General features: G+C 44.0%; 1 protein-coding gene across 1 annotated transcript in view; it reads right to left on the bottom strand.

Moving 5' to 3' along the window:
- Positions 1 to 14,608, bottom strand: part of TEKT2 (tektin 2) — a 1,280,616-nt gene that overhangs the window by 850,663 nt on the left and 415,345 nt on the right. The window contains exon 4 of the mRNA XM_044059950.1: positions 9,291 to 9,496. Coding sequence (XP_043915885.1) covers positions 9,291 to 9,496 — 206 coding nt within the window. The remainder of the gene's footprint in view (positions 1 to 9,290; positions 9,497 to 14,608) is intronic.

Below are 14,608 nucleotides of genomic sequence, written 5' to 3'. Positions count from 1 at the left end.
GAATGTTTGCCAACCACTGGGGCAAAAGGAGCTATTGTAACAGTCTCATATGTAATCTTGCCAGAGGAACAATCAGAATGGCTGCAGCCATAGACCCCAGAGCCTGTAGAACTTCTCTTGCTGACACTTTTCTTTGACAGAGCATCACTTGTACCTGTAATCTTAACCTCTGAAGCCTGTGAGGAGGAAGAGAAACCAGGATTGTTCGAGTATTGAATACTGCTCCTATGAATTCCAATTGTTGGGTAGGGTGAAGAGTGGATTTTTCCCAATGGACTGTGATGCCTAGAAACTTTGCCAGTGAGAGAGTGTAGCAGAGAGTCATGATCAGTAGGTGCTTGGTGGGGATGGAGAGGAGCCAAACATCTAAATATGGAAACAACTGGAATCCCTGAAGTCTCAGATGAGCTGTCACCACTGCTAGGCATTTCATGAACACTCTGGGGGCCGTCAAGAGACCGAATGGCAGGGCAAACTGGTAATGACTGGCTCCCAGACGGAAGCGAAGGAGACTCCTGGAGCATTTGTCCATTTTGATGAGGTAATACGCATCCCGGAGGTCTATCAAGCACATCCAAACATCCTCCCATAGAAAAGGGAGAATGGATTGTATAAAATAATAAACAAAACAGACTGGATTTCGAAGACAGAAAAACTCCACTCTTTATTGGCTAGTACATACAAGCTTAACACTCCACAAGACATGCATTTTCGTCCAGACACCTCCCAGACTTCATCAGAAATTACACGGAATGTGGAAACCCTGTTTAAATAGTAATAGGCTAATACTTAATAACCAATTAGTGGATAAAGCTATACATACAACACAAATCACATATAAAAAAGATGAAAGGGTTTCTTAAAAATATGAAGACATTTCTAAAACATATAAAACATCAATCCTCAGAAAAAATGTATGAGTATAAATAACAGGTCTAATTAAAAATCATAATTTAGTCACCCTGAGTTTTAACAGGGGTAACAAGGAAATGTGATTGTTTAGACCCGGGAATTTACTGGCATCCAACACTGTTTGCCAGTAGGTGTCACGATAAGCCAACTTAGATTCCCATGGGCCTCCCCTGATGTCCCTAGGTACTACCTCTAATACAAAAAAAGTAAAATTAGCTCCCCCACAGGTTAATGTGTGTCTATATAATGCATTGGTAGAATTGCACTTCCTAATATCATTGAGGTGTTCATAAATTCGACGTCTCATTTGTCTCTCTGTTTTACCTACATAAAACCCCTCGCATTGACCACACGAGGCAATATAGACCACCCCACAACTATTACAGTTGGTGTATGTATTGCCTAACAAAGTTTTGTTTCTTCCCTTAATATAAATACTTTCCGCGTGGGCAATGTGGGGGTATTGGGGACAAGAACCAGACCTATATGTCCCTTTCTTCCTATGGGAGGGTACATGGGTGTTGTTGTTCTGTTCAAGCATGTCCTTAATGTTCTGTCCCTTTCTGTATATAAACTTAAGGGTATGTTTCTTGAACATTTCAAGATCTGTAAGTTCAACAAATTTGCCCCATTCTCTTTCAATAACACCTCTAAGGAAATAGGAGTCCTTACTAAAGTTAGTAACAAAGGCTCTGTTGTACTGCAAATCAGCATCCTCACTAGATTTTTGGTACTGCATTGAAAAAGAGCTGTTCCCCAAAATAGGGGGATATTTGTCATATTGACCTGCCATAACCTCGTCCCTGACCTCCTGAATCATATCCTGAGGATAACCTCTTTGCAAAAACATTGCACACATTACACATACGACACAGAAAAGGCTTCTGAGAAAGGTGAGAATAGTAGGCCTTTCATGATAAGCTTATTTTTCCTCTCATTCAGCATCAATTGACTAAAGCTCAGACAAATCTGGCAAGAAGGTTTCACAGAGAGGTGAGAAATCCCCAGACAATAGACACAATCATCGTATAAGTCGCTGTTGGGGAGTTTGCCATTGCAGGAAGTGCAATGTTTGAATCCTGAAGTCACATTTTTATCAGACATATCCAACACACAAAGAAGCAACCAAACAAAATGCTGCTAGAAAGTAAAGGAGAGAAATAGAAAAAGGAGAGATACCAACGATGATATCAAACAATACCACAAGGGTAGGAGAGGGCATTACTAATGATGGTATAAGAAATACCCGAAGGGTAGAGCTAGATATAGAAAAAGGGTAGAAAAAAGAGTTAGATTAGAAAAAAGGTTTCAAAATACAGTAAATTTTATAAAAATATGACACTTAGCTGGAGAGCTCGGTGAAACGCTGCTATATTGCTGCGCGGCAAACGAGATCTGAGGTAACTGGGAGAAGGGTATTGTGGGTAGCAGCTTAGCTCGAGAGTTTTTGGTGTACGCGAGCTTGGTATTAGGTTGACTTGGCTCCAAGGGCTCGGAACTGAACCCATCAGTGATGAATGGGAAGAAGATTAACAACATCAGATGCATTTTTTCACAGATGGACCAAATAAAGATGTGCCATCAAAGGAAGCATTAATGAAAGATGTTTTGAAAGGTTTTGAAAAGTCGCATAGCCACATCCAGGTATGTCTCCTTATGGCAATGCCTGAACTGGCAGCCCGTGAGGAACCTTCAGCTGCATGAGAGATCATGGATGCATTGGAAATTGATAAAAGAGTGGCCAACTGAGAAGATGATCTTTGAAATCTGCAGACATGAACTCAGAGAGAGAATTTCACAGTTCTTTCATCAAATCTCTCTGCAGTCTTGTAAAATGTGCCAAGTAGTTAAGAGACCTCAAGACAAATGTCATTGAGGCAAGGGCTCACTTTCCAAATATGTCCAGCATCCTGGATTCTCTGGTGGGTGGACAAATAAGCTCTGTTCTCCTAGCTCTCTCTTAGTGGCTACCGCCACCGCCATAGCATCTACTGGGACTCCTTTCCTCCAGTGGGGTTTATATTTACAGGGAGCTAGGAATTTGACAGGCTGTCTTGGTATAGGCTGAATGGAATCCAGCTCCTTCCATGCCTGTTGAGAGATTAAATCAATAAGCTCATCCACCAGGGGGGATCACCCAAGACATAGACGGGCCAAAACCAAAAGCTTCCAAAAATACTGATTCCTCTGGAGAAGGATTATGAGAAAGTCAAATACCTTTCCGCCCAAGGATCTCTAATATATCTCCAAAGGAGACATCAACAGGTGGTGATTTGGGGGACCCTTTTCCTTCCTCGAAATCAGTATCCTCAGTGAGAGATTCCAACAGGAAATCTATGTGCTTCCTCTTGCATGTCCTCTTCTGATTGATGTCCTCTGGGGGATGTTCAGCAGAGGTATCAGAAAAGATGAGGAGTTCCTCTACAGGGACTGACTGGAAGCTAGCTGGAACTGGCTGTCCCTGTGGAATAAGCTTGATGGACTCAGAACTTGGAACTGAAGAGGGAAAAGGGAGTGGATCTAAGGAATGAGAAACCAGATGTCTAGAAAGAGAAAACACCCTTTCCACAACCTCAAAGACAGATGGACCCAGAGAAGCCTTGGCCATCCACAGTAGAATCGAGACTTCCACTATGGGTAGATCACAACTCTGACCGGTTCCATCCTGGAGAAGAAAACCAGATCCCAACTGTCCAGAGCCCAGGCTCCAAGGGGCAGGGAAGGATCTGATAATACTGGAGTAGACCCCAACCCCATAAATCCAGTGCTAGTGCTTCACCTCCAAGACCCATTCTGATCCAAATGTATAGGTGCAGAACTGGTCAGGGATGCTGTCGGTGTCAAGGAAGTAATACTCTTTGGATCTGACACTAACCCTCTCAGAGCTGTCAGATCCTGGGGCTCCAAAACTGAGGGCTGGATCAGAGAAGGAGATAGCACTGTGTGAGTAGTGACCTGAAGACTCATGGATTCAACAGAGGATGAAACCAGAATTGCTCCCATCTTGATTTGAGCTCTGAGGAATTTTCACATCATCTTATCCACATCCAGTTCAGAAAGATGTTAGAAAAACAAACTTTAGACTCTCCACGACCAAAGATAAAACTGTGAAAATTTTATGTATAACGGTGGTAAGCACTTTCGCGTATCTCCTGATACGCTTCCTCAGACCATATACATCAGAATGAACCTTAGGCTTATATAGTAAAAGACAGTCTCATTATTCAATACATTAATTAATCTGTAATTCAATTATGCGATTAGCTAAAAGCATATTTGTCATTATTAAAGAGACAAAGAGATCCGTAGATCTTTTAAGCCTTCTTGTCTGATATACTATACAGAACACTTTCATGACTTCTTGAAACAAAATACTATACAACTAATACATATGCATTGTTCCTAAACATACATCAAAACTCTATTTAAAGAAAGAAATTCATTGTTAAAATATTTACTTTGTACTATTTATAAAACTTCATACTTAAAACAAAACAAACAAACTAAACTATTTGATTATTTAAACCTACTACATATGTAATCTTCTAAATACTTTATATAACTTAAAGAAATTATTGTAAGCACCACAAAAACCTTAATAAAACATACCTTATTACTTTTTATAAAAGATGTATGAATATTAAATACAAATATAAATAACATAATTAATAATGTTCAATAGCATTTACCAAAGCGCCTATAGTCATATTCAAAGACCTGAAACTAAATCAGATCTCCATTATATATGTGCAATGTAAATACAATCAGCTTAAAATGTATATGAAATTGTAGAAAACTCAGTCTGCTAACATAAAAAGCTTAAGATGCTTTATATTGTGTGTAAAGTGTCAACAGTGCTAAACTAAAATCAATTATCATAAAAACATACTTATATATATTTAATTAGTTTCAAAATCTAATAAATATAATAAATATAATAATAATTAAAAATATTTTATCAAAGCTACTTATCTACGTGTATTGAGAAAAGACCTTAGCAAAGCAAAAAACACAGCATCAATGGGACCCGACGGTGTCCCAGGCTGCGTCCTACATGAACTCCAAGAAGAGCTAAACCCAAACATAAAACTACTGTTCAATCTCAGCCTTACTACAGGATATGTACCCAAAGAGTGGCGTACAGCAACAGTGGTCCCTCTCCACAAAGGTGGTGCCTCAACGGACCCTGGAAACTATCGCCCCATAAGCCTGACTAGCTTGGTCTGCAAAGCTATGGAAAGGATCATCATGGACCTCATAAATAAAGATATTGGGGACCTACAGACACTGGATCCTACCCAGTTTGGCTTTGTTAAGGGCAGATCCTGCCTCTTAAACCTGGTTGACTTCTTTGAAACAGCCACCAAGGCCAATGACGAAGGGAAGGTGGTCCACACAGCCTATCTGGACCTCGCAAAAGCCTTCAATACAATACCCCACTCGGGCATTATAGATAAGCTCACCAGCTTAAATATAAATCCCTATGTCACTAGATGGGTTGCAAACTGGCTCAAGGACAGAACCCACATGGTTAGAATTGCTGGAGCCATGTCAGACTCCAAACCAGTTACAAGTGGCGTCCCACAAGGCTCAGTCCTGGGACCTCTCTTGTTTGGTATATATTTCTCGGAGGTACAGGCCAACACGGAAAGACTGTGGCTGACCAAGTTCGCAGATGACTGCAAACTGGGCGCCATAATCGACTCTCCAGCCAACACAAGCATCCTCCAAAAGGGCCTCTTGAAACAGACAACTGGTGTCAGAGCCATAGCCTCAAGCTAAATTCCAAAAAGTATACAGTCATCCCCTTGGGCAAAAACCAAGTGACCACAAATTACCACATGGGTGGTAATCCATTAAGAGCAGAAGTAGTAATTAGGGACCTGGGGACCCAAGTTGATAGCAGTCTCTCATTTGACAACCACGTGGCCAAAGTGGTTAGAAAAACATTTTATATAGCCCACCTAATCATGAAGGGATTCACATCTAGATTAGGGGAGGTCATCGTGCCTCTTTACTCATCCCTCATCAGGCCCATAATTGAGTACAATGCCCCTTTTGGGATGTACCTTACCAAACACCTGCAGCAACTGGAAAGACCCCAAAAGTACCTCACCAAGAGGATCAAAGGGCTCAAACAGATGCCATATGCTGCCCGGTTAAAGAAACTCCAGCTCTACTCAGTGGCATACCGCCTGCTCAGAGGTGACCTGTGCCTGACGTATAAGGCCATGTCCAACCCAGAATTAAGGGACATGCTGCACCTCAAAAAATCCAAATCCCATCGAGCTACGCACTCGAGAGACTTGAACCTCAGCACTGAAATAAATAGGACATGCTGGAGGGACAGATTCATAACCCAGAGGCTCCCTTCACTCTGGAATAAAATCCGAGTCCAGGTTAGGCAGAGTCCCTCATTGACTCTTTTCAAGAGGAATCTTGATGAGTGGATGGGAGATCGTAGGTTTACCCCGGGTATCACTTCTGTGTCACTGTTAGACAGAGGCACAGTATACTAACCTTGAAAAAGGGCATAGCAAAATTAATTTAAAATGGGTGGCGAAAGCCAAACATACTCTGGCTAGGCTTATAAATGCCCTAGGGCAGATAGCCTAGTATGAACCTATGAACCTATGAGACGTAAACATTCAACCCAGGAGAATAATGTCCCTTCAAGAAAGACTTCTGGAAAACCTGAAGGATGCAGTAAACTAGGACCTAGAGTGTTTTTGGGGGGGTTGCATGAAGGTGGAGTGGAGCCTAGGGGAGACTGGATCCAAAATGAACTCAGGACAGTGAGTTCTTGGGGGTATATGATGTACTAGGTTTCGGATCCAACGACTAGCTAAAATAATAATTGGATCTGAAGCTTTAGGATCTGAAGATTTTGGATCCAAAGTATGAACCTTCGGTTCCAAGGACATCGGATCTGAAAGTTATGCTACTTACGGAGGCAGTTTCAAGGAATTCCTGGGAGACTTCAACGTGGATAACTTTTTATGCTCCCAAAGGAGTTTTAAAGGAGTTACTGGAGATTTGCACCTCTAAAGAAGTGGTTGATGGAGGAAGTAGACCCTTCAAAATGAGTTTGCTTTGTCTATCAGCTAACTCTCTAGTGTTAAAGGCAGTACATACAGAGCAGCTGAAATTGAGATGAGCTGCTCCGAGACAGCATATGCACTCCTTGTGGGCATCTGAATTAGGGATATTGTGCCTGAAAGAAGTGTATTTTTTAAAATCTGTCAGCTTGTCAACCATGACAGTTGAAGACAGGTACAACAACACAAACTAGAAATGAATAAGACTTTTTTTTTTTAGAGACAGTTTAGAAGGGAAGGAAGAGGAAAATACCAGTGATGGTAATAAAGAATTACCCTGTAACTGAGGGTAAAATAAAGCCGTGGTGGTACGGCGGTAGCGTTGTTACCTCACAACACAAGGTTCTCCCATTCGATTCTTGGCGTGGCTTGGGAATGCCTTCTGTATGGAGTCTGCATGTCCTCCCCGCGGTTGGGTACCGTTCGAAAGACATGCGCGCGTAAATGGGCATGCCTTCGTTGAAGGTTGGGCGTCGAGCTGGCACCTCGGCGTTTCGTAAAAATCTACTGCCAATCATTAGCGGACCGGAGTTCCGCTGTGGTGACCCCTTACCGGGAAAAAGCTGAAAGACAAACAACAACAACATAGACAGAGGATTACCAGCTATAGTAACAACAGAATATATTACTACACACAAACTCCTTTTTGCTTATCACAACATTTTTGCCCTCCTCTTCTTGAATCATTACACTCCTAACAACTTTCTCTCCTGCATTTGAATTAATACATCCCTTTTCACCCCCTATAAACACTTCTCATTTTGCTCTTTTTCTTTCCGGCCCCTTCCACCACTCTACCCCTCTCATGCATCTCCTATATACCTAAGTTATAAACCTTCTAGATAAACCAATTTGGAACAGGCGTCGTAAATAGAAACAATTCTATACCATGCCCTCTGTCTTATGCTATTACCATTATCTTCCTTTATAATACTAATATCTTCCATCCCCTCCTACATTATCTACAACTTACTTCAATACATCTTTCAAACTTTTTTACAAATCTATACAATGCTAAAATCTCCCTTCCTATAAAATGTTACAACTAACTTCATTACATATCTTAAACTTCTTGCACACCTTTCTTTACTTAAATGAAAGAACACTTAACTTCTTTACAATAATGTTTCCCTTCTGCAGTAACAATTCATTTGCAAGATTTTACAGCTGGAACAACTGCATAGGCTTATAATTGTTGAAGTAAATACTTTACTGTATATACCTGCCTGTAATTATTTTTGTTGTTTCATGAGAAATGTGACTTATTTTTCTGAGAACTATTTGACATTCACTTGTTAATATAAATGTACTGTGGAGGAGCTTTTCTCCCCAGGCCTCCTCTGAAAATGGACTCTGCCCAGTCGTACTTTCCCAGTTAATAAAAACAAATAAATACTATAGAAAATGACTGTAATAACTCTAAAACACAGAAAGCACCTGAAAGCTAGGAGGGAGGTTGTAATAACAAAAGAAGTGGAATTTAAAAGAATGAAGAGACTAAAGTTAACTTCACTTATGAGAAAACTTAACTAAAATGCTCAAGAGAAGGACCCTATGTCTGAATACAATGGCAGAAAATGAGATCTGAGGTATTGTGGATGGACGAGGGCATTATGGGTGCAGGGAGGAGCTCGAGAGTTGGATCCAAAGTCTAAAATATGCAGCTGAGTCAGATCCGAGGATCGGCTCCATAACTCATTCGTTCAAGAATGAAAAAAAGATAACATCACATCTACTGGTTATTCAGCATTTGTGGGATATCCAGAAGGCATGAAAAATCAGCAGATTTTGTGGGACAAGTAGCCCTTGGCTACTATCAAAGTCTCTACTTCTATGTTTCTGTTTTCAGTTTTCACCTAAGACAAACAACTGCCTAAATTAATAACAACTATGTGAAACATTTTTATATAACTACCAGATGTGAGAAAGTGGGTAACTGTTTTAAGCTTACAGCTACAGAAGAAACCATCTAAGATAACAATTTTAATATTTTGTCATGGTCTTGTACACACAAGTACTATTATGCATATAACAACCAAACATGCACAAGTGTCAATATGTTGTTATTTTGTCACCCTGAATTTCAAACTGTACCAAGGTCAACTTGGCAGAAGTGCTTGCAAATTGTATTCATCATCATCAACATCAACACCCTCTTCCCATTTATACATGGGGTGGGAAAATGCATCAACATTAGTCAATATGGCCAGGTTATCTTAAAGGCAATGTTTACACCACCAAGTGGCAAGTGATATATGCCTATTATTTGCCTTCACTTACCATAAATGCTCAAAAGCTTGGCTTATCTTCTGCTGTAAGGCTTTCTTGATGCCCTCTATCACCTCCACCTCCTTATGTAGCTCATTTTCTACAGGGTCCTTCACAACATCAATTGCCTGGCGACTCTCTCGCAGAGTTAGACACTCAATAGCTACATCTAATGCAAGGTTCTTTGCTTCCAGGACCCGCTCAGCCTCCTCTTTCATCTGCAATGCAGAAAAAAGAAGTTATGTACTCACCATAATGTTCCATCTGAATAGTTATACTTCATTTTCTGCAACCTGTGGGTATTCGGATCCATATCTGATCCGAGCTGGCAACATTTTTCGAAGCATCTGCTCCAAACTCCAAGCTCCTCCCCTTACCCATACTACCTTCCCTCAGATCGAGTTTGCCACTATCCAAACTATCAGCAACTCAATAACAGTGCTAACCTAGATCAGGTTCGGGGGAAGGAGGGCGGGACGGTTGCAGAAAATGAAGTATAACTACTCAGATGGAACGTTATGGTGAGTACAAAACTTCTTTATCTGAAGTAGTTAACTTAATTTATTTGCAACCTGTGGGACAGAGTCCTCAGCTACCAAAACTCCTGGGAGGCTCTCATGGAAGGATATTCCTGAGCACCGCAGAGCCAAAGGATGCTCTCCCTCTAGAGATCAAATCCAACTCATAATGAAAAATAAATGTATGTGTCCTTGCCCAGGTCGCTGCTGCACAGATATCATCCAGCGAAACCCTAGACCAAAAAGCAGCAGAAGTTGCCATAGATCTGGTAGAATGAGCTTTAACAGGACCAGGCGGGGACACACCTTTGTCCTTATAGACTTGCAGTATACATTGTGTAATCCATCTAGCTAAGGAGACCTTGGATATGGATTTGCCCAAAAAGGGTCTAGAAAATGACATGAATAACTGGTCAGACTTACGAAAGGGTTTAGTCCTATGTAAATATAAACAAAGCTGTCTATGAACATCTAGCAAATGCAGTTTACATTCATCCTTGTTCTGAAAATTTGGAAAGAAAACAGGCAGATTAATCGTCTGATTAATATTTGATTCAGAGGCAACTTTCGGTAAGAAAGAAGGGTTCGTGCGGCGCGTAACCGTCTTTATGAAAGAACAAGTAAGGGGGCACGGCAGACAAAGCTTGGATCTCAGAAACTCTTCTGGCCAAAGTAATGGCCACTAGGAAAGCTGTCTTCCAGGATAAGAATTTCAAATCTACTTACGCTGCTGGTTCGAAGGGGGGAGCAACCAGCGCCTGCAGAACTAGGGTAAGGTCCCAAGGAGGGACTGAATCCTTAACCAGAGGACATAAAAGAAAGGTGCTTTTCAGAAAAGCTTTATACAGTCTCAAAGAGGCCAAAGCATTCATATTTTCGGCAACATGAAAATTAGAGATGGCCACCAGTTGTACTTTTACCGTGGAAGAACTAGTCCCTTGTTGGAAAATATTGGACAAAAACTCCAACACCGCAGGAACTGGGGCTGTAAAAGGATCTAGGTTCCTCTGAGAAGCCCAAATAGAGAAGCACTTCCATTTGCTGCGATAAACCTTCCTATTGGAAGCTTTGTGGGATACCATCAGAATAGTCTTTACTGAAGATGACAGACCGGGAGTCCTAGCAATCAGGGGAACTGGAGCAACCAAGCCGTCAGCTTGAGGCTGTCCAGGTTGGGCAGACAGATGCCCGAGGGATGAGATATGAGATTCGGGCAATGATCCAGAATCTGAGGAGGAGTTAGAACATGAGACCAGAGGAAGGGGAACCACACTTGAAGAGACCAGAACGGGGCAATGAGGATCACTTTGCACCCCAGTCGGCAAGCTTTCTGAAGAAACTTCGGAATGAGAGGTAATGGGGGGTAAGCATACAGTAACCCGGGAGGCCAAGCATGGACAAGAGCATCTCTGGGGAAGTCCCCTGGTGAGGGAATCAGAGCAAAGAACTTGCTGCACTTTGCATTGGAAGGAGATGTGAAGAGATCGCAGCAAGGCTGACCCCACACAAGGAAGATCTCCTCTGCTATCAATTGCTTCAGAGGCCACTCATATGGCATTAGAATAGTCCGACTCAGTCTGTCCGCTAAAATGTTGGAGCATCCCTGGATGTGCGTTGCAATCAGAAACTGAATGGTGGAGATCGCCCACTCCCACACTCTCACAGACTCGCAAAAGGGAGAGTAAGATCTGATTCCTCCTTGTTTGTTGTCTGACTGAACCGCAATAGTCCCCGGGGGAAGAACAGCATGAAAGGCTTGCAACGCTAAAAGCACTGCCTTCATCTCCAGAACATTGATATGCAATCTGGTCTCGGTCTGGGACCACGTGCCTTGGACCGTTCTCCCCAAATAGTCCCCCCCCCACCTGAGCTGGGAGGCGTCCGTGGTCACTGTGGCTTGGGCTGTGGGTGTTATGAAGGGTCGACCTGTCAATATTTCCAGGGATTGGAGCCACCAGAAAAGAGACATCTTGCAGGCTCTGCTGATTCTTATTGGATAGTCCCTGGGGAGGTCTAGCCAAGACCACTGTACTGCCAGGGTCCACTGAAGCACACACATGTGAAGGTGAGCACAGGGAAGGATTGAGATTGCTGCGGCCATGGAGCCTAGGGCTCGGAGAACATCGCTCGCTGTTGGTAGCCTTTGACCGAGGATCACTAATACATGGGCCCGTAGGTTCTTAACCCTGTCTGGTGTGAGAAAGACTTGCAATTGTGCAGTGTCCAGCCATGCCCCTATAAATTCCAAGGTCTGTGTAGGGTTCAAGCGGGACGTGGAGATGATGGTAATCCCTAGGTTGACTGCAAGATGCAGGAAGGAGTCTCTGGCCATGCAAAGTAGACACTTGGTGGCAGCAGTGAGGAGCCAATTTTCTAGGTAAGGAAACACTTGAATCCCCTGAAGCCTCAGGTGAGACGCTACAACTGCCATAACCTTGGTAAACACCCTGGGGGCTGTGGTGAGACGAAAGGGTAGGGCTCTGAACTGGAAATGATTGGCTCCCAGCCAGAAGTGAAGGAATCTCCTGGAACTTCTGGGAATTTTGATATGGTAGTAAGCATCCTGGAGGTCTGAGTACATCCAGTCACATTCTCGGAGGTAAGGTAGAATGGACTGCAAGGTGACCATCCGGAATTTCTACTTGGCTATGGTCAGGATCAGGGTTGACAGGTCCATATGGGCCTGAGGTCCCCCGTCTTTTTTGGCATTAAAAAGAACCTGGAGTAAACGCTTAATCTGGACTGATCTGGAGGGGACCAGTTCGATGGTTCTATTGCGAAGCAGCTTTGAAATGTCTTGTGCTGAAGCCTCCCTTTGAGCAGGTGGAACATCCGGGAGGCATTTTGGTTGAATAGGTGGGGCAACGAATGGGATATAGTAGCCTCTGGAAATTATTTGGAGCACCCAACGGTCTGCCGTAATGGACTCCCAAGCCGTTAGGTGCAATGACAATCTTCCCCCGACTGTCTCCAGTGTAGGACAGTCAGGCAACCCCTCAGGGTTGCTGCGTGGGTTTGTCCGAGAAGGATTCCCTAGCTGCAAAGTTCCTTTATCTCCCCTCTGCCTCTGGGGTGGCATCTGTCATGTCCCCCTCTGCCTCTAGGGGACGAATTAGAGTCCCGGGAAAACTGAGATTTTCGGAATCACATCTTCTTTTGCCCCCTCTGATTCCTAGAAAAGGATCTTTGAGGGATAGAGAAGCAGCCTGTCCTTCTCGCTCTGGACCAGGGTGTCACGTACTGTCTTCCCAAACAGGTAAGACCCATCAAAGGGAGCATTTGTGGATGACGCCTTGAAGGGGTCTGCAAATTGACATAGTCTGAGCCAAGCGTGACACCTCATAGGTACGCTGGTCCCAGCCGCTCTAGCCACTCCTTCCGTGGCATGGGAAAGAAGACTCATGGACGTGTTCAAAACAGACTTTAGAGTCGACATTTTCGCTGAGAACAGCTGCTTGTCCTCTGGTGACAAAGACTCTGACGGTGACACAGCGAACTCTGTGACTAGGTCTCACTGAAGTCGTATGACGTGTGCCAAATAATTCAGCGCTCAAATAGAAAACGTCACTGAAGAAAAGACTCACTTCCCAAATCAATCCACCGCCCTAGACTCCTTGTCTGGAGGGTGGACCAAAGAACTTTCCTGTGCCAGTTCTCTCTTGGTGGCAGCTGCAACCACCACAGCATCCACCGGGGATCCCTTGTACCAGGCTTGTCTGTCTGTGGGAGGAGAGAGGATCCTGTCTGGGTGTTTGGGTATTGGATCTAAGGTGTAAGGCTCCTTCCATGCCTGCGTGGTAATGAGATCCACTAAGGGATATGCAGGAGGGGACACCCAGGATGTAGATGGGCCCATGTCAAAGGCCTCCAGGAATACTGACTCATCTGTAGAGGATTTTGGGGCTGAGCAACCTCCCCTCTGGCAGAGGATCTCCATGATGTCTCCAAAGGAGACATCCTCGGGAGGTGACCTGGGGGAACCCTCACCTTCATCTAAGTCAGTATCTTCAGTGAGGGACTTGGGGGAGTCCATGTGCCTCCTCTTACATGCGTGCTTATGGGGACCCTCTTCAGTGGGACTCTCTGAAGAGGGCTTGTAAGTCACAGGGGGGGTTCCACAATGGGATCCATCTGGGGGTCCTCTGGCACGGGCTGTTCCTGGGACAAGCTGATGGGAATCATGACCAAATCCATGGGAGCCTGGATGGAGTCCAAGGTGATGGGCTGGGGTCTCAATCCTTGGGAGAGAACCCTCTCCACCATGTCGAATGCAGAAGAAGAGTGCACCTCCTTAGCAACCAACAAGGAGGAAGCTCTCCCCGGCTCTGCAGTGAGGATCGGAGCTGAAGTCAAGGTAGCCAGGGTTCCAAAGGAATGGTTTGGATCCGACAAAGTCCGAGCCGAAGACACCTCCATTCCCTTGGATCCAACAACCCGTTCTCGACCCTGAGAGTTGCTTAGATCCAAGGAACTCAAGGTAATCGCTGGCATCAAGGTTGGAGGAACCGTCGGTGCCAAACCCCCAGCTCAGAGGATCATCGGATCCATAAACCCCGAAACCACAAGTTGGATCAGGGAAGGAGGGATTGGATGGAAGAAGGGCATGGAGGGCCCCTCTTCGGCCGGAGAGGGGCCTGGCAAGACTCCCATTTGGATTTGGTTCTGAATGAACCTCAGCATCATCCTGTCCATGTCTAGCTCAGACAGAATTCGAGTCGACTGAGAGGAGGTGACCAACTAGGATCTGGCTGGTCGGTGCGATGACCTCAAAGAAGGCCTCTGGTCCGAGGGCTCATTCGGCTCCAGGGAGAA

Source organism: Protopterus annectens, chromosome 1.part2, assembly GCF_019279795.1.
Source record: "Protopterus annectens isolate FY-2018-M chromosome 1.part2, PAN1.0, whole genome shotgun sequence".
Classification (NCBI taxonomy): Eukaryota; Metazoa; Chordata; order Ceratodontiformes; family Protopteridae; genus Protopterus; species Protopterus annectens.
Note: the sequence above shows the minus strand (reverse complement) of the source record. Positions and strands in the feature narration are given on the sequence as shown.